General features: G+C 47.0%; 1 protein-coding gene across 2 annotated transcripts in view; it reads left to right on the top strand.

Moving 5' to 3' along the window:
* The window catches only part of BMPER (BMP binding endothelial regulator), a 206,359-nt gene extending 189,011 nt beyond the window's left edge, over window positions 1-17,348 (top strand). For both annotated transcript variants that reach the window (XM_036327350.1, XM_036327349.1), the window contains exons 14-15: window positions 10,825-10,955; window positions 15,923-17,348. In XM_036327350.1, coding sequence (XP_036183243.1) covers window positions 10,825-10,955; window positions 15,923-16,104 — 313 coding nt within the window. In that variant the 3' untranslated portion in view covers window positions 16,105-17,348. The remainder of the gene's footprint in view (window positions 1-10,824; window positions 10,956-15,922) is intronic.
* Window positions 17,349-26,942: the final 9,594 nt, after the last annotated feature.

The raw sequence follows: 26,942 nt of genomic DNA, 5'->3' as shown, positions 1-26,942 counted from the left end.
TTCCTCTTTTTATTACAATTTATTGTAGCACGTTGTGTAGTTTGGAGTTGGGACCCTATTACACCTTTGCCCCTAACTTGGAGGCATGCACAATGTCCCTGTTCTATAGAAAGAATAAATACAAAGGAAAGAGGGTTTAGATGTCCTTTAGCTGGTAGGTGTAAAGGAAATAGAAGCACAGGAATTAATACAAATGTTTTAATTTGTATTAATTAATGTAATTAATACAAATATGTCCGGAAGTCCCGCCCCCCCAAAGTTCACATCTAAGTGGAACATTGTTCCTTTTTGTAATGTGTTTGAAGAGGATATCACAGGGAAGCTGGGATAGCACAGAACAAGTCCACAGGGTAACAGAAGGCAGAACCTGAACAAATGGGTGGAAGCTACAGAGCACACTCCCATTTAATCTACAAGGAAGCTTCTTTAATTGTCTGTTACAGGAATGAGGTTCCTAAAAAGCTCCTGAGCCCTTATTACAGACGATGCAGATGTATGACCATCTGTCCAGGATGTTATAAAAGGAATTCCTGCAGGGAGTAGATGTTCACCAATGTCTTTTTAAGACCCTTGATTTTATGATTCTGTGACTGTTTATGACTCACCCAGCCTCTTGGTTGGATTTTTGAGCCCTCCCTGTCCTAAACCAGGACGGGTTGCCGCAATGGTTCCCATGACGACCTTTGTTGTACAGTTGAGAGCATTAAAACATTCAGGAAGAAAACATCTAGAGAAGCCCACCCCCACCACAAGGACAGTGGTTTCTAAATTTCAGGTTGTTTGATTTGGGGGGAGGGAATCTTCCATCACTCACCTCAGATCATAAAGTAAGGTCTGGAAAGCCTGTCATAGTATCTTTCTCTCCATAGGAGCTAAGGGCCTATGTCTCCAGCACCCAATTTCTGTCTGATTAAAACCGGAGCTCAGTTTTATTTCAGTTCCTTCACCCTTGGTCCCCACGGTCATAGACGGAGACCAAGTAGAACTCTCCTTCTCTAGAGGTGGTCATTTTGCCCTTGTCTGGAGTCTTTCCTCACCTGGCAACACCATTTGAAAATTTCATTCAATTCTACTCCCTTCTTTGCTAGATATTTACATTGAGGCCTTGGACTTCCTTCACCCAACTGTGTATCTAGAACAAGCATGTCAAACTCACGGCCCACAGGCCGCATGCCTCATCTATTTGGCCCGTGTTAGCCTTTGGGTTTGACATGCTTGATCTAGAAGGTAGCCTTGATTTTCACCCCTTCCCCTACTGTGTCTTATATAAGTATAGGACATCTTATGTTGTTTTTTTCCCCATATTGAAATTCAATTTAATTATTTATTTAGGAAATTATAGCAACTCTAAGTGAAGAGAATGGCAATTTTTTTACTTAATTCGTGACCCGTCCTCACTTATTTTCTTCATGACATTACTCTAGGGGTTAAGTGGTTCACCTACCCCCTCCTCTTTAGCTTCAACATCTTCTCTTGGATTTCTTTATTCTTGGAGCAAAATATGTTTAAGTCTTCTTGATCCTAACACACACACACACACACACACACACACACACACACACGCACACGCACACGCACACACATGCACACACACCTGCCTTCCCTCCAACCTATTGCCCATTTCTCCTTCTCTTCACTGCCAACTTACTGAGAGATGGTGTTTGCTCAATGATTCACATATGTTTCACCTTTAATACATGTCCAGATGATTTCTTCCTCTCCCCGCCCCCATTCCTGTGAAACCAATCTAGTTAAGGCCACCACTGACTTCCTAAGTGCCCAGTATAGTAGCCAGTTTTCAGCTCTTATTCTACTTGGCCACTGGAAGTACTTAAATCCATAGCATGCTCACTCCTTCAAACTCTCTTGGGCCATTTAACCATCTGATTCTCATTGTCTTCTTAGTAATCACCTCATCAAGACTTGACTACATGAGCATCTATAAACAATTCATTCAGAAAAACAGGTTTTGAGTATCTACTCTTGATCAGGCATTGCACTGGGCTGGTGAAGGTGGTGAGCAAAATCTGCCCAGCCTGGAGTGTAGTGGGGTAGATGGAGTGAGGGGCCAACCACAGGAGAAGGGGTAGAAGAACATGCCAGTGAAAGGAACAGCAAACGGCATGCGCTATAGCAGGTAACATGTTGTAGGGGAGAGAGCATGGACCTAGTTTTGCCATCTACTAACAGTGTGATGTTAAAAAAAAAAAAAAGGAAGGAAAACTTCTTGACTTCCTTGGTTCTTAGTTCTATTCTGTGAGACATTATGCAGTTAAGATTATAGGTGCGCCAGAACCGGTTTGGCTCAGTGGATAGAGTGTCGGCCTGCGGACTGAAAGGTCCCAGGTTCGATTCTGGTCAAGGGCATGTACCTTGGTTGCGGGCACATCCCCAGTAGGGGGCGTGCAGGAGGCAGCTTATCGATGTTTCTCTCTCATCGATGTTTCTGGCTCTCCCTTCCTCTCCCTTCCTCTCTGTAAAAAATCAATAAAATGTATTTAAAAAAAAAAAAGATTATAGGTGCTCATAGATGCAATGCACCTAACACATAGTAAGTCCTCAGGAAGTGTTGCCTCATCCCCACCTCTTCCTCTCTTGGGCTGTGAGCAGTCTCCTTGGTAGCTTCTGGGAAACAGGCCTTGCATCCTATCTTTCAGGGGCTCACAGGAGGCACACCCACTCTGGAAGAGGCAGCTGAGGAGGTGGCTGGCCCATAGTGTTATGGTTTGGATTTGGGGACTGTCTGCTCCATGAACCTCTTTTCAGCGATGTGAGAATGGCCGCGTACCATCCTCCATGGCAGGGGGTGGGGTGGCCCCTGGGGAAGGGTATGTCTCCTTGGGGGTCGAGTGGACTGAGTTTTCCCTCTACATCCAAGCTTCACAGAAGATGGGGTGCAAAAACCCATCCTTGTGCAGTGATTGGATGTGAATTCTGGTTTATTGTGGAGCCAAAGGGCTGGGCTGATGCTTGATGAAAGGCACCCAGCATCTGACAGAGCTCACCCGCGCACCACATCCTTCAGAGGCGGCCGCCCCGCCGCCCTTTATTCCTGCACAGAGCGGAGGGCTGTGGGCCTTGGCAGCCATCCACGGCCTAATGCAGAAAAGGCCTCCGGAGGGCTCGGCCCTTTGAAGCAGTTGGGCGGGTGGCGGCTGCCGCGTGTGGCTGGGGTGTGGCTTCCAGATGCTGGCTCCTTCACTCATGGCTTTTCCCCATGGCCACTTGTGTCTACACACTCCCCACAGCTGCCCTTCAGCAGGCAGCCGGCCACCAGACAGGCAGACCCATCCTGACTCCGGGCCATAGGTGGCCGGGTGGATGTGACAGGCACCGCTGGGCAAGACACCCCCAAGAATGGTGCCCAGGGGCTGCCACCCTAGCACGGGAGAAAAGGAAAGACAGACAGCCTTCTCTCTGAACTTCAGCTGGCCAAAGCCAGGAGACTACGATGCCCTGTCCACGGGCTGCTGGGTTTCTCTCCTCGTCGGACTGGCGGTGGCGGGAGGGGGATAGTCTGCTTTCTCATGTACTGTTCACTGGAGCCCTCTGAGAGACGCGCAGGGAAGACGGGCATAGAAAATGGGAAGCATGGGCCCCACGTGACAGCTCTTTGTCTCACCTGGCTGCCTCTTGCGGCTCCCACATCGCGCGTTCTATGGGGACACCCGTGTGGGCACAGGTGTGCACAGATGAGTGGGGCCCTGGAGCATGATTCAAGGAGCCACTCCCTCCAGGGCAGCCCTGCCCTTCCAGGAGCCTCCCTTAGGGTGCCAGGTATTACCTGCTGCCTTGACGGTTCTTGCCCTGCCCCCCTCACTCACTGCCCCAAGTTGAAGGTAGGGTCCTCTTTCCTTCTGCCTTCCCCACAGAGCCTTGCATACAGCAGACACTCAGTGCATGTTTGACGAGTTGAATGGGACAATCTCAGTGATGGTGTGTACCCGTCCATGTGGGGTTAGAGAGCTAATGAGATAGCTCGCTATGGAGAAGAGGGATTGCTTGAGATGTTCTGGATAGAGAGCCCCCTCTTGTTTCTGAAAGGTCTTTCTAAGTGTGACTGTCACCTAGATTGGGGGCTAGCTGAGCGCTAGGTGCAGTGTGTAGGTTTAGGTGCAGTGCTTAGGGTTAGGTGCAGTGTGAAGGGTTAGGTGCAGTGCATAGGGTTATGTGCAGTGTGTAGGGTTATGTGCAGTGTGCAGGGTTAGGTGCAGTGCATAGGGTTATGTGCAGTGTGTAGGGTTATGTGCAGTGTGCAGGTTTAGGTGCAGTGCGCAGGGTTAGGTGCAGTGCACAGGGTTAGGTGCAGTGCACAGGGTTAGGTGCAGTGTGTAGGGTTATGTGCAGTGTGCAGGGTTAGGTGCAGTGTGCAGGGTTAGGTGCAGTGCGTAGGGTTATGTGCAGTGTGCAGGGTTAGGTGCAGTGCATAGGGTTAGATGCAGTGCACAGGGTTAGGTGCAGTGCATAGGGTTAGGTGCAGTGCACAGGGTTAGGTGCAGTGCATAGGGTTATGTGCAGTGTGTAGGGTTATGTGCAGTGTGGAGGTTTAGGTGCAGTGTGCAGGGTTAGGTGCAGTGTGCAGGGTTAGGTGCAGTGTATAGGGTTATGTGCAGTGTGCAGGGTTAGGTGCAGTGCATAGGGTTAGGTGCAGTGTGCAGGGTTAGGTGCAGTGCATAGGGTTATGTGCAGTGTGCAGGGTTAGGTGCCGTGTGCAGGGTTAGGTGCAGTGCATAGGGTTAGGTGCACTCTGCAGGATTAGTTGCAGTGTGCATTGCTAGGTGCAGTGCATAGGGTTAGGTGCAGTGCATAGGTTTAGGTGCAGTGCGTAGGGTTAGGTGCAGTGCGTAGGTGAAATGGGATTTACAGAAAGTGGAAGAGGGCAGGCTTTTTCCTGCTGAGGCTGCACCTGGCCTGCACTGCAGGTGTGGCTCCCAGAGGCTCCCCTTGTGGCTGCACCTGGGCAGGCCCTTAGGCTTATGCAGGGGTTTGGTGCACCAACCAGCCTTCTAGTTGTTTCTCAGTGGGCGTGACAATGGGGAATTGGACGTCTTTAAAAGAAAAGTGATTGATTTTCTGCCAAGCAGCCATTTTTTTTTCGTTCTCTTTTATCAGCCAGCATCCCACAAAGTGTGAAGAGTAAGAAGCAAATGCTGGAATAAGAATGAGGGTTACTTGACGCTCTAACTCTCGGCCACTAGAGGGGGGTAGTGACCAGGCTTCCCCTCTCCCTGGCTGGCTTGTGCCACATCTTCGCCCAAACTGAAAAATGAGTTATCCCTGGAAGAGGGACAGCTCAGCAAGTGTCTGTGAATCCTGGCCCGCCCCTCACCAGCACCCCCCACCGTGGAGGCAGTGTTTCCCACCCCAGCAGAGAGAGCTCACCTTTCCCAAGAGCAGTATTTCTGACCCATGGTGGTTCTAGTCTCCGGCGTTGGCCCCTTAAAAGTCATCACCCCTGGGCATCAGGTAAACAGGACGGTGCGCACCCCTCCCCCGGCCCTGAGACACAAGACAACTCCGGGCACGAGATCATATTTTTATCGAGGAAGAAAGACTGTGGGTCCAGAAAACGCACGGTGGTTGTTTGGTCTCCTCTCTCAGCAAGTCCGAGGGAACTGCTTTGAAAATTGGCATCTGTGGGAAGCTGTCAGCGTTGCTGCTCTTGAAAGATGTCCTCTGTGTCCTCAGATGCCTCCGTTATTCCACAAAACCGATCTCTAGCTTTAGGAGGGCGTCTGGGGCTGATGCCCAGGATGGAACTTCTGTGCCCCACTCGCGTCGGCTGCACAGGAATGGCGCTGCCTCCTGGGGAGTGCTAACAGGATCAACACAGTCAGAATTTTCCAGTATCTAGAGCAGTGATGGCGAACCTTTTGAGCTCGGTGTGTCAGCATTTTGAAAAACCCTAACTTCACTCTGGTGCCGTGTCACATATAGAAATTTTTTGATCTTTGCAACCACAGTAAAACAAAGACTTATATTTTTGATATTTATTTTATATATTTAAATGCTATTTAACAAAGAAAAATCAACCAAAAAAATGAGTTCGCCATCACTGATCTAGAGAGTGTCAATTAGGTAGAAATGTAGAGCCCTAGGTTTTTGTTGTTAATCCCCACCTGAGGATATCTTTTCCATTGATTTCTTTTCTTTTCTTTCTTTTTTTTTTTTTTTTTTTTTAGGAGAGTGGAAGGAAGGGATGGAAGGGGAGAGGGAGAAGCATGGAGGGAGAAACATCCATGTGAGAGACACATTGAACATTGATTGGTTGCTAGGTACCTGGGGCTTTCCGCCCTGGTGACCTTCATCCTTGCTGTGCCCACGCCTGTCTAACTGACTGCCCACCACGCTTGGAGACTCAGCTCCCATGTCTCCCACTCTGTGATTCCTTCTGGACAGTCACCCTGGCCCGCCCGCATGGAATTGGTCCTCAGGATCTATCGCACTGGCTTCCTGCCCATAGCAGCCCTTGGGTCATTTGGGCTCTGGCTTTTGGGGTCCACACACTCTCCCTTTTTCGGTGGGTCCCGCTCGTTCATCTCGGAGCCTCGCTTAGAGCCTGGAACAACAGAGCTCAGTGATCGCATTCCTGGCCTGTGGGAGGTTTGGCGTGTGTCTGTGCGGGGCATTCGGTGAGGCGGGGCTGCAGGTAGGCTTCGGATTCACAGCCAGAGACCCGGCTGCCTCGGGTGGAGTGTGTGAAAGGGACAAACCCATCCAGCAGCCTGGCCTTGCTGTGCTGTCCCAGCAGCCCCGGCAGCGATAGGACCAAGACTGAAGCCAAGACTTGCTGTTGAATATTCACACCAACATGTAAGCCCCAGAGGTGCCGAGCTGGCTGGCCCAGGAAGGGTCTGGAAGGAGCAGCAGGGACTCCTGCTGGGGCTCTGGGGGTTTGCTCCCCCTTTATTAACAACTCAATGAAGCGACTCCATTTCCCAGCATTGAATCTTCAGCCCTGTTTTTAGTGCTGCAGGAGCACTGTTTCCGGAGCCTGTGCGAGGGTGCCCACAGGGTACTGAGGAGAAGGCAGAGGTAGCCACTGCTGAGTTAGGGATGGGGTCATGTGACATGGATATGCCTTCTTCCTCCACCCAGGTGGGACTCTGCCTCCCCAGCCCCCCTCTCCTATGCCAGGTGCTAACAGGCCTGAGGTGCCTTCACGGGTCTGTGAACTTCACTGGAACACGCAATAAGGACAGCCAGGGATCGTGTGTCGCCTTCCAGCCCCGATTCTACTGTAGCTCCCAGAAAAGCTGACCTCACGTCATCCAGCCACGGGCTCTCCCTGGGCAGCGGCCTCTGGCTGCGGACGGGCTGCTGCCCTCCCTCCTGCTTGCCTTTCTGTTCTCTCAGAAGCAGCGTGGAGAGTTCCCAACGGCTCAGACTGTGCCTGGGTATCCAAGGCATGAGTGCTCGCCTCTCCCCGACAGGGTGGCCCTTGTGCCAGAAAAAGCAGAGGCAAAACCACCCGGTATGCTGTTGCTAGGCAGCCGAGAGATGTTGGATGTTTTGATTTTAGCAGCTTTGGAGGCTTGCCTTTTTAATAACAGGGAGATCTATAGGTTATTCTGACAATATTGAATGCACTTTTCTGAAAATACGTCATGAGAGCAGAACTCTTGCATCCAGTCCTTTTTTCCACCATTAATTGAAAAACCGTAGATCCCCTTGGACTTAGGAGAGCAGGACAAGAAGTTCAGAATGAGCCTGGCAGTAGAAGGCCCTGGGAGAAGCGGCTTAGTTCAGAGGTGGCTGCGGCTGGCAGCGCCCAGGGCCATGGCCGTGTTGGGCGGCCGCCAGGGCATCCGGGCAAGGACATCTGTGCCCAGATGAGGACGCGAGGACCGGTCACTAGGCCATTCCGCCCAGTCTCCTGACAATGCGCCATGACTTTACTGAGCCGTGTGTGGCTGGATGAGCCAGGTACATCCTCATCCTCCCACAAACAGGGAGAGGAGCAACTGGGACTCAAAGGGTCTGTGCAAGAATAAAGGCAGGGAGGGGGCAGGACCCAGGAAGAAGGGACTTGGCCTGAGAGCGCACAGGGTCGCCCTGCTGCCAGCAGGGTTCGGACTGTCAATTTCCACCTTCTTTCCCAGACCCTGGGCACAATTTTGTGTAAAAATTGTCAACCTGACAAGTGAAAAAAGACATCTTGTGTTTTCACTTCTGTGATAAAATACATCTTCCAAACCCTCCGAAATGTGTGAAATGTTTCGAGCGAAGGGCTGGCTTTGACAAACGTTTTTGGCCTCAGATGTTGTCCCTCACAAGTGCCAAGTATCCAGTCAGCTCCCATCTAGTCTTCGTTGTCAAGGGCAGACACATTAGCAATTGTGTGTGAGGAGCGGTAGGTCTGGGCTGGGGTGTCTGGACGGGGTGGTTATTAAATGTGTGCCTAAGCCATGTTCTCTCACAGTCTCTGGGAATGGGAGTTAGCTGCCCACACTTTAACCTGAATAAACAGCTTCCTAAGACAACCAGTAGGAACAAAGAGGAAAGAAGGGAAGCATTCACCAATAGTCCTTCCACCCAGAAAAATGAAACTGAATCTGTTTCCTGCCCGCACACCTTGACAGAACCACAATGGATGGTTTTCCAAATCAGAGGATGCATTTGCTCCTGTGGAGACCAGCTCTTTTCCATACAAATACTGTCCTTTTTCCAGGCCCACAAGGTGCCCTTCCATCACTGTCACCTCAAGGGTTTGTGGACAAGGGAAAGGGACCCCCACCCCAAGGGTCAGGAAGGAGGGTGGGTGACAAGTGCCTTCTGGGAAGGGAAGTAGAAATAGGGTTAGACAGGAGGTCCCGGGGTGGGGCGGCTGCAAATGCCGCCGTGGAGTCTGAGATTGCATGTAATGGGCGAGGGTCAGTCAGAAATGACAATGGAAACAGCACAGGGCATGGTGGTGAGAAGGATTCATTCCCAGGCATCAGGCCGTTTTAAGGACCAGCTTCCTTTGGCTTTTCCTGGAAGCCTGGAGGTTCCACATAGATTTAAAGACACAGCACTGTGTGTCTTGTCCCGGAAAGGGTTCGCCAGGGAACATAAATTCGCAGGATTTCTGTAACGTGAGTGGGAGACGCTATTGAGAAATGCAGCCTTGGTGATTACAGAGAGGAGAGAGATCAGTGCTTCCGTGCTGATCACCGTGTCATCACGTCATCTCTCACTTGGTGACGTGGAAGAGGCTCTTTGGGTTTCAGGTTTGTTCCTCTCTTGCCCCTGTAGTTCACGTTTCCCAGGGCTCTGTCCTGGAGTGTTGGGCTGCAGTAACTCTGGGGGTGCCTGGTGAGTCTAAGGTCCTTTCACATGGTTTCTGCCATTCTTGTTCGGAGCAGGCGGAAGAGCTGGCTGGTCGCTCTCTGATCAGGTGGGCAGACATGTCCCACCAGGAAAAAACGGTGACGTGTTAACACTGGGTGACCATGTGTGTCCTGATCACTTTTCAAGGTCTGTGCTACTTGTCATCTTGAATTCGGTCCTGTAAGGACGAGGTTTTGCTGAGAAGGAGTCTGACAAAACAAGGGTAGTGGATTTTATTAATCTCGGAGGCCTCTTGCATAAATGCTGAGTCAAAGTTGTTAGGCAGGGAACTTGCTGGAAGGTGAAGATTGAGGACGGTGGTGCAGTCTGATAAGAAACAGAAGCACTAGCCTCAGAGTTAGGAAGTGGAATTCAATCCACTCTTTTGCCACTTGCTCATGCGACTGTGGGCACATCTACTCACTGGTAAAGTGCCCTCTTCCTTTAACCAACAGAGACTGCTCAGTGTCCTACTGCCTCACAGTGACAGGCTGCACCTCATGAACTGTCATGTTACAGGCCAAGGGCAGGTTATTATTGTGTCTTTGAGGTTAACATGTCTTAAAACGTGTTCCTTTTGCATTTAAATATAGTTCTCTTCTCTTTGTGTCCTGGTGCATCATTCCATATTTCAAGTTAAGCTAAGGAGACCTCGGTTCGGTCCTCTTTCCCTTCCAGTCTCATGAGGGGCCGGAAGTTTTGCTTTCTTAGGACTTTGTCACACCACCTTCTTAAAAATGGAGTTCAGTGTTTCTTAAGAGACCAAGAATCAAGATATTGCCGTGGGATTTTGTGCTTTTGTCCCTGGTCACTTTTTCGGTTCTATTGCAGTAGTGCCTACCATTCCTGTGTCAGAGCTAGTCACCAAAGAACAACACCTTCAACGGCACTATATTCTAAGAGTTGCATTTCCAACATGACAACCCCTAGGCACACATGGCAATTTACATCTAAGTTAATTAAAATTAAACCAAGTAGCCCAGCCAACCTGGCTCAGTGGTTGAGCATTGACCCATGAACCAGGAGGTCACAGTTCAATTCCCGGTCAGAGCACATGCCCAGGTTGCCGGTTCCATCCCTAGTAGGGGGTGTGCAGAGGCAGGAGGTGTGCTCTCTCTGACAGCAATAAAAACACTTAATAATTTAACTTTAAAGAACTTGACTGTAAAACAAAGAAAAAACAGATCGGTTCCTCAGTCACACCTGATGCATGCCCAGTGCTCAGTAATCAGGTGGAGACAGTGGCTGCTGCTCTGGACGCTGGAGAAGCCAGACATGACTTTCCCTGGGGAATATCCTGCTCTGAGAGAAAGGGACTCTCAAGCCATGCTGCTGGGAGAGAGCCAGTCTAGGTTCCGTGCGGAATTGTCCTAGCAGTTTTAGGTGTCCTACCTGAAACAGCAGCCTGGAGTGGCCAGGCAAGCTTCCCCACTCACCCCTCACCCCTTGCTGCAAGTCACGTTTAGGGTGTTTGATATTCCTGAATGTTTCTCTTTCTCTTGGTCCCCGCAGGTCCTGCGTGACAGACATGTGTGAGTGTCCAGTCCATAAAAACTGTTACTGCGAGTCATTCCTGGCATACACCCGGGCCTGCCAGCGGGAGGGCGTCGGCGTCCACTGGGAGCCCCAGCAGAGCTGTGCAGGTGAGCGGGTCCAGGGCCAACCCAGCAGAAGTTCACCTCCCTGCTCAGGCCAGCCACAGGGGAGACTTGGAGACTTGGAGGCGTGAATGGCCACATCCTCCCTGGGCCAAAGGGAAATCCCGGCAATGGCCCAGCTGGATGGCAACTTGACAAAACACCGGGCTTCCCATGAGGGGTGGATAGAAAGCGCTCAAGAGAGATGCTCGGTGAGGAGCACATTTGAGCAATCGAAGGATTTCCTCTGTTTCACAACCTCCCAGCCTCAAGCTGCCAGCTGCATGTGCTTAGCACTTGGACAGTCTCAGCTCTGCTTGGGGTCTGTGTGGGGCAAAGCAGACTCAGGATAATTGCAGTCATCTCAGGTCTTAGGAGAGCGGTGATTTTTTTTTTTCTTGAGAGAGAGAGATTGTGCTGCAAACCCTAGCAGAATGTCCCTTTGCTGAGGTAGGTTTCTGTAATAGTTGTTTCAGCTCTTTGATCTCAGGCAAGGTCATTGGCTTCTTGGATATGTATGAAATGGACATCTTTGTTCATCCAAGAAATACTTCCCACAACGTGGCTGAGCACTGAGCACTGTGGGTACTTTGGTGACTCTGACCCCCGGTCATTGAGGTGCTGGCAGTGCAATGGGAGAACCGGACAACAATGGTAACCTGCACTAAGTACTTGCTTAGTGTGAAGAAGGTGCTTTCTTAGTGATAAGAAAGGTCAGTGTGATGAAGGAAAGAATCGTCTGGAAGCTGTGTTTTCAGTGTATGGACCTCTTGTTCACTTAGGCCGGTGGGTCTCAGTTTGGCTGCACCTTGGAGTCACTTTGGAAGCTTAAAAACAACACAAACCCAGAAACCTATGCCTGGGCCCCGTGCCCAGGCAGCCTGCTTTAATTGGCCTTGTGTGTCTTTTAAAACCTTTCAGGTGGCTCTGACCTGCGGCCAGAGCTGAAACCACTGAGTCAATGTGACGGCTTATGCTGAGGTGGGTGGCTTTGGGGGAGTAGCTGGAGGGTATTTGGAGGTTACTAAAGCCTCCTCCAGCCGCCCCTGACGCAGTCACTAGTCTGTGTCCTTGCAAAGCACCGCGGCCCTTTCATCTCCTCTGACGTCCCCTATGGATGTGCTCCCTCCTCTGCAAACCCAAGTCCAGTCTTTATGTCTCAGTTCACTTCCCGCAGCCTTAGCGCCTCTCTCAGTGCTGCCTGCATCTGGAGGAATGTGGATTTGGTGAAAAATAGCTCGCACTGAGGTGTGGCAGTGGCTCCTGGAGGTGAGACCACTGGCTCACCTCTCCCCTGAGGCTTCAGTGCGGCTTAGCATAGAAGGGCAATGTTTTTGAGGTACTGGGCCCCTTCGGTACATCTTGAATACGCCTACTGAACGCTCCTTCTCTCTGTTGAGTCCTCCTGCCCTCAAATCGACCAGAGGATGAATAAAAGATATGGAGTCAAGCCCCCTCACCCAGCCTGGTGTAATGCTGGGCTCAGCAAAACTTGGCGGATTTGTTAGCTGCGGTGAGGATCATATTAGATACAGAATCTATGAACTCTTCCTGGCCCAGAGCTATAGTTAGCACCGTTTCAGTGCACGCATTGCATTTGAAGGTTACGCATTTTGTGTCAGCATCCTGATTTCAGGGGCTGAATCTCAGAAGCTAAATTTACTTTTCTAATGGAAAAGGAATATGGATCCTGAAAGGTTTCATTTACCACTTACAATTATGGAGCCATCTGAGTGAAGTATAACTCCATCAGTGTGCTGCTGCAGGGGAGCCTTACACACACACACACACACACACACACACACACACACACACACAATGAATTTCTGCAGATTGACTCACACACACACACACAATGAACTGCACACTGAGACACACACACACTGTATGAACTTCTGCAGATACACACACACACACACATATACACACACTGAACTTCCACAGATTCATACACACACAACGAACTTCTGCAGATTGACAGTGAGTACGTGAGAAATTTACAGAGACATGAAGGATCCCTCAGTAGACTCATCTGGAATTCTGAAGACTAGAAGAATGCCGGGAGCCGGTCCATGCTTGCTGTTTCAAGGGACCTGGCATATATGGCATACTGTTCTTAATATGTTTGCTCACCTTCTTGGCACTATGTGTTTTAACCAAGGTCTCTGAGAAAGGTTGTTTCCCCAGGTAGGGATTTTCCCCTGAAGTTAGGGAGGGAATAAAACCTCTTAACTAAGTGCCAGGTGGGTAATTAATCACTTTAACTACGAACAATCATGCTTAAGCTACATAATCTTTACTCCCTGGAATGGAGATAAGAAACGCCCTAACCTTTGAAATAGAGATTGATAGGATTGGAATCAATTGGTATAAATACAGATGTAAGAAGACAGAGCCAGGAGAGACGGAACCTAGGCACAGAACCTACACAGAACGTTCTCTAGAGACAGAAGAACTTCGCTGGAGAGAACATGGCAAAAGTTCCTGGACAGAAACTGGCCTCAGAACCTAGAGACAGAACCTAGTGAGAGAACATGGCAAAAGATCCTGGACTGAACCTGACTACAGAAATTGGCAAGAGAACCTGACTAGAACCTGGTGACTGAACCTGGTTGGAGAACCTGGACAGAACCTGGCTGGAGAACCTAGCAAGAGAACATGGACACAGAACCTGGCTGGAGATCCTAAGCAGAACCTCTCTGGAGATCCAGACCAGAACTTGGCTGGAGATCCTGGCTAGGCTGCTGATCAACTGAACACTGTCTCCGTGTCCTTCCTTCTTGGCCGACTCCGTCTACACCTTTGGGGACCCCTGGACCCGCTGGGGTTGGACCCCGGCAGAAGAACACTGTTTCCTTGTTTTTAGCTCCAAGAGGGGAAATTTTCCAGAGTAAAAAGCTTGGAAGTTGAACAAATAAGAAGCCAGCCAGGCTTGAAACTCTGTATGAATGAGGGACTTTCCAAGTGTAGCCTGGATTTTGACAGTATCGTGTCTACGAACCCAAAGCACATGGCCACTAGCTGTGGGAGGAAGGACCAATGTGACTCCAGTGTAGCATGTGAATTACCAAATACAATGCAGTAGGCGAGTTACCATTTTCTAAGTACCTCGTAGCCCCCAGGACTACGCTGGCATTTTTATTACCTTGTAGCACATCTGATTTCCCCCTATCTGGCTTTATTCTTTTGACACATTATATTTTAAATTACAGTTTACATTCGGTACTATTTTGTATTAGTTTCAGGTGTACAGGATAGCCATTAGACAATCATACTTTACAAAATTCCCTCCCCAATACTTCAGGTACCCAGCTGGCAGTATAGTTACTACAGTATTATTAATGATATTCCCTATGCTGTAATTTTCATCCCTGGGACTATTTTGTAACTACCAATTTGTAGTTCTTAATTCCTTCACCTTTCTCATCCAGCCCCTTAACCTCACTCTACTCTGGCAACCATCAGTCTATTCTCTGTATCTATGTGTCTGTTTCTATTTGGTTGTTCATTTATTTTGCTCTTCAGATGCCACCTGTAAGTGGAATCATATGACATTTGGCTTTCTCTGTCTGACCTATTTCACTTAGCATAATACCCTCCCAGTCCTTCCATGCTGTCACAAATAGAAAGATTTCATTCTTTTTTATGGCCAAGTAATCCATTTACCACAGCTTTTTAATCCACTCATCTACTGATGGGTACTTGGGTTGCTTTCACAGCTTAGCTATTGTAAATAATGTTGCAGTGAACATCGGAGTGCATATATCCCTTTGAATTGTTATTTTGGGTTTCTTCAGGTGAGTACCCAGAAGCGGAATCACTAGGTCATAAGAACATTCCATTTTCAGTTTTTTTCTAGGAACCACCATACTGTTTTCCATCGTGGATGCACCAATCTGCATTCCCACCAACAGTGCATGAGGGTTCCCTTTTCTCCACATCTCGCCAACACTTGTTGTTTGTTGATTTATTGATGGTAGCCTTTCTGACATTTGTGAGGTGGTATTTCATTGTGGTTTTGATTTGCATTTCCCTGATTAGTGATGTTGAGCATCTTTTAATATGTCTATTGGCCGTCTGTGTGTCCTGTTTGGAGAAGTGTCTATTCAGGTCCTCTGCCCTGTTTTTAATTGGATTGTTTGTTTTCTTGGTGTTGAGTTGCATGAGTTTTTTATAAAGTCTGGATAGTAATCCCATTACCAGATATATTTAGCTTTACTCTTGCTCTAAGTTGCCTCAAATTGATTAATTCAACACATAATTAAAATGTGATTAAAATATGTGAACACATTTTCAATATCTTTGGTAGTTTTTTTCCTGTTGTGTAATTGTATTTATTTGAATATTGGTGTGTTTGCACAAAATGTTTGTATTCATCACAGCTCAGTTGCTTGAAGGACTCTTTGGAGTTCATTTTTCACAGTATTATCAATAACTAAATGACCTTATAGATTTTCTTATAGCTTTACTAATGTATAGTTTGTTTTATCTTGGAATAAAAAGCTTTCATTTTATTTTATTTTGAAGTTCACTAGCCCAGCAGCTGGATCTTTGATGTTATTTTTTTAGGTGCACGTGATCCCAGGGTGTTTATGGAATGATAGGTGTTTATTATTCCTTTGTTAAAACATAAAAGTATCAATCTGGGGGGGGGGGGGAGTCAGGGGTGGTTGGGGGGGGGTGAAAAGAGATTAACCAAAGAATTTATATGCATATATGCATGGCCCATGGACACAGACAGTAGTGTGGTGAAGGCCTAGGGGGGGAGGGGCAGGTTAGAAGGGGTGAACAAGGGATAAAAGGAGACACCTGCACTGCTTTCAACAATAAAGATCTTTAAAATACAGAAGTGACCCGTGTTGTGGAAAGGCCTGGGCCGTGGGTGACATGAGCCTGCAGGATGGCATCAGGCTGTGGGTGAACTGATGAGGCCGTTTCTCCGCATCTCACCTTGGTCTCCTCCTTTCTTCCAGCCACGCAGTGTAAGCACGGGGCTGTGTACGACACCTGCGGCCCAGGATGTGCCAAGACCTGTGACAACTGGAATGAGATTGGTCCGTGCAATAAGCCGTGCGTCGCGGGCTGCCACTGTCCCGCCAACCTGGTCCTTCACCGGGGAAGGTGCATCAAGCCAGTCCTTTGTCCTCAGCGGTGACCTCTGTTCAGCAGCTAAAGACTTTGAAACCTGGTGCCCTTGACCCTGGCATGGAAGGGCCAGTGAGGGACTGCCATGTCCGTGTGCCCTCCTGTGCACACACAGAGTATATACGTGTACATATATAGATATAGAGATATATTCAGAAACATTTTGTCATTTATATAAACTACAGGTGGATTATTATATGTATATTTTTTGCTATAAGACATGTATTGTTTCTAGAATCGTAATCTGTAAGCCATTGGACACATTGTATAAATAAACCAGGTGTTTTTAATTTAAAAAGGCAGCATGCGGACATCTTGGATGGCTTTAACATCACATACGTTGTCATTTAGAAGGAAGTTTTTCTAAAAAAAACAAACCCTCAATTGCCTGCCTGCATTAATTTTAGCTTTGAATCAGGATTTGCAGTTGAGTGAGAAGTGCATTTCTCTGGAGAAGGGCAGCTCTGTCTAGGGGTGTTTTGTGATTGCAGAGAAAGGAATGTTTCCGGAAAGAGACAGCTGCTGATTGGGGACAGGCCCTAATGGTGCATGGAAAGCAAGGCGTAGCTTCTTAGACGTCATTGGGTCATGATCCGGTATGATTTCCCACACTGATTGGCGGGTTGCCAAGAAATAGATATTTGTTACTGGAGCATAACCAAAGAATCAAATGGTTTCTTACCATCTTTGTATATTCCTGGAGTCTCCTGATTGTATACGTGTGTGTGTGTGATGGATGCATCCATTTGTATGTCACGTATAGAGATTATGGGTGTCTGGGTGACATGTTAGTTTTATTGGGCATGAGCAAATATTTGGAGAAACTTGCACAGCATAAGAAAAGCTATCCATTTCTCTGAATCTCAGAACAATTTAGGATGGGCAAATCTGATGAGTCGCTGTAAGCCATCCCCATATTGTGGCTGTTCCATTTATAAAGTGAAAGTCTTTATTTATAGAGGATCCCCAGTTCATTGCTATTTGGTGACTGTTAACACATCGTAATTATTAGTCAGAAGGAAAGTCTTTGCTGAGCTGTCGATTTAACATTAGTCCAAATGAAGAATGGTCTATATACTTGCGCTACTACCCTGATAGGTTACTGTTAGTCACCATGTGATTTTCCTGACTTCTTTTCAGCTGCATACATGAAAATGTCAACAAAACAAAACCCACTGATGTCTAAAAATAACATGTTTTGCATTGTAGTAAATAAAAGGCTTAAGATTTAAAACTACATATTTTCCATTTCAAGATGTGCTGTGCTGTACTTTATAAATAAGCTATACCAACGCCAGGTTCCTTGCTCTCTAACAGCTCTATTTATATACATTCTATATACCCTATAATGCATTATACAGAGTATTATTAACAGGTAACAGCGGAATCCCAAATTGTTGAGAGTCAGCATGTTGCCATCACTTGTGAAGACATTTGTGTTTAGCAGATGTTCCTGACGGATGGACTGGATTTCTTACTGGGACATGTCTCATTGTTGGAGTGAGCAGAATAAAGCGCACAGTGTAATAGTGACTGAGGAACCAGGGAGTGTGGTTGTTATTGTCGTGCTTGGGTCCTAAATACCCCACTATCTGGGACCCACGGTATCCAGGCCACCGCGTCAGTGCTGTATGTAGAATGAGAGCCTGGGTTTAGGAGACCCCTTCCAGGTGTAGTTTGAGACCTTGTTCCTATTGTTTGAGGATTTGGAGCCCCTCTTTTGCTTATCTGTAACGCAAAGAGGTAGTGTCCAGGCAGGGTTAAGAACCAGGCGATCTCGACCCCCTGCCACGACTGAGATGACTTGCATAGTCATCCAGACACAATTTGCAATCACGTACTTCTAATTTCATCTACTCCCACACTGTGCTAAAAGGAGGCATAGGGAAATCAGTTGATCTGCCCTGTTCCTTTTTTTATTTAGATCCTCTTTCAATTCCTTCCCAGTTCACTCTTCATGAAAGAGGGATGCAGCAGGAAGGTGATGCAGAAGGGAAATTGTGGGTGGTTATTTACTGCTCATGACTCATCCAAGGGCTAAGTGTACCCAGCAAGACGCAATAGCCTCTTTTTCAACATTGTCAATCACAGCCAACCCTGGGGGATGAATGATGAAGGCCCTTTTTCATGGATCAATTTCATGAATTTGGGTGGCTTGATTACAAGTTTGTGTGACATTTCTTCTCTGGGGTTTAGTTTAACCTTCGATCTTTTTTGTTGTTGTTTCCATGCCTATTCGTAGAAGAAGGAAAGAGAGAAGACAGAGGAGAGTTTGGGCCTACCAAGTGAAACAGCTGTCTGATGAGGGAGGGAGGGGACGTCAGCTCAACAGTTGGTTTCCGTTTACTGTTATTGGCCATGGCTATAGTCAAGCAATGATTTTTGGCTCATGACGGATTGTAATGCAGATTAACCAAGTGCTTCAGTGATAGTGGGCCCACTTTGTTCACATGGGATGTTTTCGTGGGTTCTCAAAGGCACGCTCCTGCAGAGTTAGGTGACTTGAAGTGAAAATGTTCCATTTCACTCATTAATATACATAACCCATGCTAGCAGTGAGTGTGGGTTCCGTGATACCTATGAAATTAATAGAGTGGTTGATATTGCTCTGTCTACATGTATAGAATCCCTGTGTGGTTTATGCTATTAGCTATGAATATTGAATTTGATGAGGGAACCAGCACTATTATGATTCTCATTACACACGGTTCTAAGGGAAAGTAAGTTCTTTCCTTTCTTCCTGTGAGAATAGGAATGTTTGAAAGTTTTGGGGTTTTGTTTTCATTGGTATGAGAGAAAGAGGAAAGGAGAGGGAGAGAGAGAGAAATATTGATGTGAGGGAGAAACATCTATCAGTTACCTCCCGTTTGTGCACTGACCGGGGATCAAATCTACCACCTAGGTTTGTGCCCTGACCAGGAATCAAAACCCCCGACTCTTCAGTACACGGGATGATGCTCCAACCAACTGATCCATAGCAGCCAGGGCCTGAATGAAGAGTTTTGAAGTAGGAAGGAAAGGGAAACCTTGACATTGATAGCAGTAGTTATTTATTAAAATGGTGGCTCCGTGTGGGTTCCGTGATACCTATGAAATTCACTGAGAATCACCAACCCTTCCCGTCAAAGGACTCTCCCTCTGAACTAGTTGCGTGTGTCCTGAGCATCTGACCACCAGCCTGTGAAAGGCCACCTTCCAACGAAACAAGAAGGACCCGGAGGACTCATTCCTCAGCTTTTGTTGAACATGGATAAGCCATTTAACTGGAAAAGTCTCTCTTATTATGAAATACTTCAGACATACAGGAAGGTATGGAGACTAGTGTTGCAAACACCCATGAATACATGACCTAATTAAGAAAAATAACCTGATGGGTAGTCAGTACATTTTTGTTGGAGAAATAAAATCAAGCCAAGAGCCGTGGCTGCAACAGCGCCGTGTGGAGTGTTTGCTTGTTGAGCTTCTGTGTACTTGGCTGCTTCTCGTCACTCACATTCTCTGGATCTGACAAGTGTCGGGTACGTGAGCCAGAAAGCTCTTGGTGTAGGAGAAAGAATGCCTGAGGGGACAGGCGCCAAGATATTTTAATCAGTTATCTCCTCCAAACATCACCCTCAGGAACAAGCAAAAATTGTCTCTGATTCTAAATCCTGATGTACAAGCCTTTTCAGAATCCAGGATTTTCATTCTGAAAAAAAGACAGGATTCAGGTGGCCAAGAATGAGTACACGGGGAGAAAAAAACGAATGCTGGTGATTATGCCGACCCTAAATGCAGACCCAGACACCGAGTCCTCTAGGGGACCTTTTGGGCCTTAGAGTCACGCTGCTCAGTTGGACTTCATGAACCTGACTGAATGACACCCGTTTGAGATCCGTCTTCATCTAAGTTCCCTTTCAGCTTAATTCGGAGCAGCTTTCAAAAGATTACGGTGGGGCAGAGTGAGCCTTAGGGATCATTCTGAGTGAGCCTGGCTAAGCGAAGTGGGAAGGGTGTTCCAGGTAGGGTTTTGTTCCTTAGGGAAATCCTTTCCAAAGTGCTGTATGCCATAGAGCAGCGATGGCGAACCTTTTGAGCCTGGCGTGTCAGCATTTTGAAAAACCCTAACTTAACTCTGGTGCCGTGTCACATATAGAAATTTTTTGATCTTTGCAACCATAGTAAAACAAAGACTTATATTTTTGATATTTATTTTATATATTTAACAAAGAAAAATCAACCAAAAAAATGAGTTTGCGTGTCACCTCTGACACATGTGTCATAGGTTCGCCATCACTGCCATAGAGCATTCCGAAAATAACGTTTGTCTGTGTCCGGGGGTAAACAGACAGAGCTGCCTGTGACTAGCACCTCTAGGAGCATCTTAAGTCCCGTCCAACTGCTCCAAGAGTGGAAGGGATGCCAACCCCTCTCACCCCTCCCCCACAGCTCCCTGGGGGCTGTAGCACTGGCTGGGAAGGGCCACTTCAGGGCAGATACAGCTATGGGACGGGGTTAAGCAATGGAGTGACATGGCCAGAGCGTCGTCTCAGCAAGTGGAGTGGAGGTGACATTTTTGGATAAAAGAGCAGGTGAGAGGCCCCTGAAATAGTCCAGGTGAGACACTATGAGCCCCCAAACTAGGAGATAAAAAGGGGAGAAGTTTGTGACAGATTGGATGATAGGTAGGAAGGTTTTTGGCTGGAGTGACAGGTGGTGATGGCACCAGTCTGTCACCTAAGGAACACTGCTGGGGGAGCAGCTTTACTGGAATTTCTATTGTAAATCAGATTTCTTCTTTGGTTGTATCCGGTTCAGTTCAACAGACATCCTGAGCTTCAGGACTAAGAGATGGTCCTTCTTAAGACAATCACAGCCCAGGATGAATGATTTATAAACCAGAGGATCACACAGCTGACGGTGGAGTCTCAGGAAGTCCAATTTCTGCTTGGGGGCATGTCACAGTAGCTGGTCAGGGAAGGGGACGCCTGAGAAGAGCCTTATGAGGCTGAATAGGTTCTACCTTTGCAAAGACCAGTGTGTGTGTGTGTGTGTGTGTGTGTGTCTGGGAGTTTAAGGCGTGAGTCACTGTATGGATGAGAAAAAGACAAGCAACAAGCCAGCTGACTGGGAAGGTGGAGAACACGGGTTTTGGGGGACTGCTGGGGTACAACGACTTCACAGAACTTTTCTGAGCTGTGGCAATGGAGCTCGCACACCTTGAAAGGCCTTTGCAAGCCTCCCTTGGTTTTTAGAGAGCTTCAGGAAATGGCATTTTGTGATAAGCTCTCTTTCCTTCTTGCATCTGGGTGTGTGCGAGTTTCTCTGGTGTGCTGCTGAGAATCTAGGGGAAGGAGAGGCTTCTAATGGACCTTCAGTGAGGAGGCATCATTCAGACCCTCCAGACATTGGTTTTTTTAGCAGAACTGGTCCAGGGTAAATACATTTAATCACCACCTTTACGGACTTGGCTGTGGCCCCATGACAGGGCTGGGGGATGCTTAGTGTCCAAGCAGTTGAACCTGCCAGTGTCAGCAGCTCTTGTCACACCTACAGACAAAAGGCCTGAGAAAACAGCTCACCCAGAGTTCTGGTTGGAGCAGTTCTGTTATGTTGTAGCCCTTGGTGTCCTAGCCCAGCTTCTGCTTTAAAAACTGACATCAACACCTTCTCCGCTTCCTCCAACTGGAACTCGGCTGCCCAGGAAATTCCTCCGAGGGGTGCTTTCAGTGGTGAAATTTGGGGCTTTGGGAAATGTTTGTGGAGGAGAAAAAGTCTCACGTTGGCTCCGAAAATGTAAATACCATTAGTTATGTTGCCATTTGCACCATGTTCCTGCATATCATTTAAAGAATCAGACTCAACAACTCCTCCTGGCTCAGCTGCTTAGACAGGCATGGAGGGGCATAGAAGTCAGCAGAAAGCCTGGTGATCCCACCACGAAGACCAGGCCACGAGGAACCCGCATTGTGATAAGTCACTGTAAGGTCCCTGCAAACGATATGAAGACTGTGACTCAATGTATCATTGCCAAACAGTATGGATTCCAAACACTAACCTTAACCCTACCTGAAACCCTAACAATAACCTCTAACCCTAACCCTAACCCTACCTGAAACCCTAACCCTAACAATAACCTCTAACCCTAACCCTAACCCTAACCTGAAACCCTAACAATAACCCCTAACCCTAACCCTAACCTGAAACCCTAACAATAACTTCTAACCCTAACCCTAACCCTAGCCTGAAACCCTAACAATAACCTCTAACCCTAAACCTAACACTACCTGAAACGCTAACCCTAACTCTAACCTCTAACCCTAACCCTACCTGAAACCCTAACCCTAACAATAACCTCTAACCCTAACCCTAACCCTAACCACACAATATGGATTCCTAACCCTAATGCTAAGCCTCCACACAATATGGATTTTAAACCCTAACCCTAAACATAAACCTAACTCTAACCTCTAACCCTAACCCTAACCCTACCTGAAACTCTAACCCTAACAGTAACCTCTAACCCTAACCCTAACCCTAACCCTAACCAGAGAATATGGATTCCTAACCCTAAACATAAACCTAACTCTAACCTCTAACCCTAACCCTAACCCTACCTGAAACTCTAACCCTAACAATAACCTCTAACCCTAACCCTAACCCTAACCCAAACCCTAACCACAGAATATGGATTCCTAACCCTAACCCTAAACATAAACCTAAATCTAACCTATGAGTCTAAGCCTAACCCTAACACTACCTGAAACCCTAACCATAACAATAACCTCTAACCATAACCCTAACCCAAACCCTAAAGCCTAACACTAACCCCTAACCCTAACCCTAACACTAACACTAACCCTACCTGAAACCATAACCCTAACAAAAACCTCTAACCCTAACCACAAAATATGGATTCCTAACCCTAAAGCAAAGCCTCCACACAATATGGATTCTAAACCCTAACCCTAAACATAAACCTAACTCTAACCTCTAACCCTAACCCTAACCCTACCTGAAACTCTAACCCTAACAATAACCTCTAACCCTAACCCTAACCCTAACCTGAAACCCTAACAATAACCTCTAACCCTAACCCTAACCCTAACCCTAACCCTAACCCTAACCCTAACCAGAGAATATGGATTCCTAACTCTAACCCTAAACATAAACCCAAATCTAACCTATGAGTCTAAGCCTAACCCTAACACCACCTGAAACCCTAACCATAACAATATCTTCTAACCGTAACCCTAACCCTAACAATAGCCCCTAACCCTAACCCTAACCCTAACCCTAACCCTTCCCCAAACCCTAAATCTAATGATTAACCCCAATCATAACCACACAATATGGATTCCTAACCCTAACCCTACCCAAGCCCTAATCTTAACCGTACCCCAAACCCTAACCCTAACTCTAACCTCTACCTCTAACCGTAACCACACAATATGGATTCCCAACTCTAACCCTAACTCTAACCCCCATGCAGTATGGAGTCCCTTGACTCTCTTGAAGACAGTTGGACCAGGGGGTATCTGTCTTAGGAAACTTGCTTGCTCACTTCACTTGCTCTCAGAGCTAACTGGCTATGATAGAAAATTAAAGCAAGACAGAGGAGAGAGGATGGATAGACAGGCTTATCCGCAGTATATACCCCTCCTATGTACCCCTAAAACATAAGGGGGACGTAGAGCAGAGTGTTGGATGACACTAAAGAACATTTCCTATGCTGTTCAATGAGATGACATTTGGGGAATATCTCTTTTCATAGTCAAAACAGCTCAGCCTGAGCAGTTTCATTCCCATGATGGATCCACTCAGCTCCTTTGATTCTGTGATTCTCTGAAAGGAATTGGGGAGAATCCTTCCAATGGTCTGTTAGTAGCCAGGTCACCCCACTCAAAGGCCCTGGCAGGTTAATGTAGACCCTAAACCAGTTTGGGTTTACTTGATTGAGACCCCCCCCCCCCCACCCAATAGAATTCATGGCATGATTGTCTTGCCCATTTCTTTGCTTTGTCCTTGGCTCCGGCCATAGAACTGTTGGGTTGCTTTGGTTAAAGGAGATAAAGGTGGCAGCCAAGAGAGCATCCCAGAGAAACTGGCATGTCCAACTGAGCTGGGAGATGTTTACAATACCTGCTGTTTCTGGGGGTCAGAGTGCATGCACCAGCTTCATCCTTTTGTTTCGGGATGGAGAGTGGGCAGAAAGGCCTTTTCTTTCTGAATTTGCTATTTATCTCCTTTGGTTTTACTTTGGGGGCAGGGGAGAATGTCAACAAACAATATGCTGAACACATTTTAATTTATCATCTTACAAAATTTGGGTAAAATAAAAACAGTTTTCAAATTTGGGGAATTTTATATTTCTTTGGACTCAAGTGCTACCTAATCTATTCTTAACATTTATTGAATGTTAAGATTTTCATATTTAGTTGACTTCAAGTACACATATTTGAATGCAATTTTCCAAAGCAACACTGGTTTTCCTTGAAATGGGTTCCATGAGTTATTATTCATATGACTAGCTCATTTGGGCTATCTGTTCTGTGACAGCAAATGCATGGCAATTCTTGCCTAAATAATGCATATGCACATTATTTTCCTCACATAACATTGATTATTTTTAAATCAGTAATGCACGAAGCTTCATTTGTTTATGTTCCTCCAAGCATAAGCACACGGCCCTTCTTACTATGAAAGAAGAGGCCCAGGAGGAGCCAGGGAGAGGCCAACAGCAGAGACCCAGCAGATACAACCATGTGTGTCTGTTTGCAGCACAACCCCAAGGGCTCTCTCACGCAAGAGTCATGCAGATGTGATTTATCCATGGTGCCTTCAAACAAAGGCAAGCAAATAAAATCCAGTTCTGAGATTCTCACCCTCTGAACAGCATGGCATGACCCACATTGTCTTCAAGAATGTGCCTTTTATGACACATGGGAGCAGGGTCCCCATGCCTCAAGACATCCACTGAGAACCATCAAAACTGTGATCTGCCATCCAGATGTCTAGGCTGTTGGGGGTAGGGGCCAACTTCCAGATGGACTGGCCTTCTTATGGCATGAGCTGGTTGGATGCTGGGAGTTGTGTGGACCTGGCCTGACTTGGTGCTTAGACCAGGATGTGAGCAGGTGCTCTAGGCAGGCCACCGCAGGTCATGGGCATGGGTATGGACATGGCTGGGGAGGGGTTCCTGCCAGAAGTCTAGTGAGCCTGTAGAAATGGCCTCACTCTTTGTGCTCATGCTCCTTCTCTGGCAGGGAGCGGAAAGGCCTCCCTCACAAGACCAGAGGTTCTCAGTATTTCTAGCCAAAGATCCCAGCAGCTGGATTGGAGCCTACAGGGCCAGTGACAATTCTCCCACTCAGAGAAACAGACCACAATGTAGCTTTTTGAGATTTTTCACCAAGAATTAAAACACATTGGCATGTCATCTATTAATGTGTGCCACGCTCCCTTCCATATGTGCTCCCTGCCCCTTTATAATCCTCCTCTCTTCTCCCTAAATCAGATGCCCCATGCTTCTCTCTACCATCCCCCCGATCTGCATTCCAAACTGGCCTGCCCTCCTGGCAGCATCTTAAGTTCCAGTCCTTTCCTGGCACTTTCAAAAATGTAGCTGACCAGGTTTCTACTCCCTCAAGAATCAATTTATTGAAAACCTATTTGAGATGCTCTGAGATTTATGCAGCATCAGTTGTAGGCACCATACTTTCCTTTCCTTATCTTGAGTCTTCTGGAATTTAACATCTTTGACCAGTAGACTGGCTCTAATGTGAGCATTTAAGGCACCATATGAGATGAGAGGGCAGGTGGACAGTCTTTCGCCCCAGCAATGTAGATGTGATATAGACTCTACCTACTAGGGGACTGGCTCTGTTACATGCCCTTTGAAACCTTTCCTGTAACTATTTTTGTTTGTAAAACATTTCTTCTATTTTTGGGTAGAATGTCTATAATTTCTGATGTCAAAAGCCATCAAAGAAAGAAGGTATTATTTAATTTGTCCTCTCTTGTGTGTCCTGACCCATGTCCCCCTTCTCATGAAGAGTGGCCTCAGCTACTTCCTTATAGCAACACAAGTGAAGGTCACAAGACTTTTCCTTCTAAGGGACCTGGATGAAATTCCAGAAATAAGGCATCAGAGTACAGCTCAGTAAAATCAACTTTGTTGCACATCTTAAAGATAATGAAGTCCAAATGAGACAGTTTTCTGATCGGATGATAATATATAAAATGTATTTGTCATCCCTCTGCAACATGGCTTATCTCTCGAGCCAAATGCAGTAAGTGTTAGTTATTGTTTATGTGCGGGGTTGGTGGCTGTGAATCCTTTCCCAGACTCTGTGGGAAAGAGGGTTATGAGCCACTGGCAAGGTCTTTGTAAGAGGGGACCAGTTTGATCAGCCCTCCTGAGCTTTACTGATGGGATGGATTCCATGGCTACCCGAGAGTAGCTTATCGTCAGCGAGCACATTCTAAAAAACACCACACACACACACACACACGCACACACGCACATGGACGCTAATGACAACGGGAATTCACGGCACCTTTAGGAGTCTTTTGGGTAGAATTTTATGTTTCATTTGACCTTCTGTTTGTGATACAGACGTTCTCAAACATAAAAACGAAACGAACCAGTTCAAGCTGCTTGTCAAATTGCAGAGCGGAAACCTCAGCTTACTACAAATTGGCCTAATTAAACCGTATTAACACTGGTACCCTAGGGTGAATTTTTCTCCCTTGCACAAAGGATGACACTGCCAATTTCCATGTACAATGCGGGCGAGTCTGATGCTTTTATGGGTGATTTTCCAAATGGGGATAGTAAATGTACCAGGAACGGCGTCTCTAAAGCAA

The sequence above is a fragment of the Myotis myotis genome, unplaced genomic scaffold (assembly GCF_014108235.1).
Source record: "Myotis myotis isolate mMyoMyo1 unplaced genomic scaffold, mMyoMyo1.p scaffold_m19_p_11, whole genome shotgun sequence".
NCBI classification, from domain to species: Eukaryota; Metazoa; Chordata; class Mammalia; order Chiroptera; family Vespertilionidae; genus Myotis; species Myotis myotis.
The sequence above is the reverse complement of the archived record's forward strand: the minus strand, read 5'-3'. Positions and strand labels throughout refer to the sequence as shown.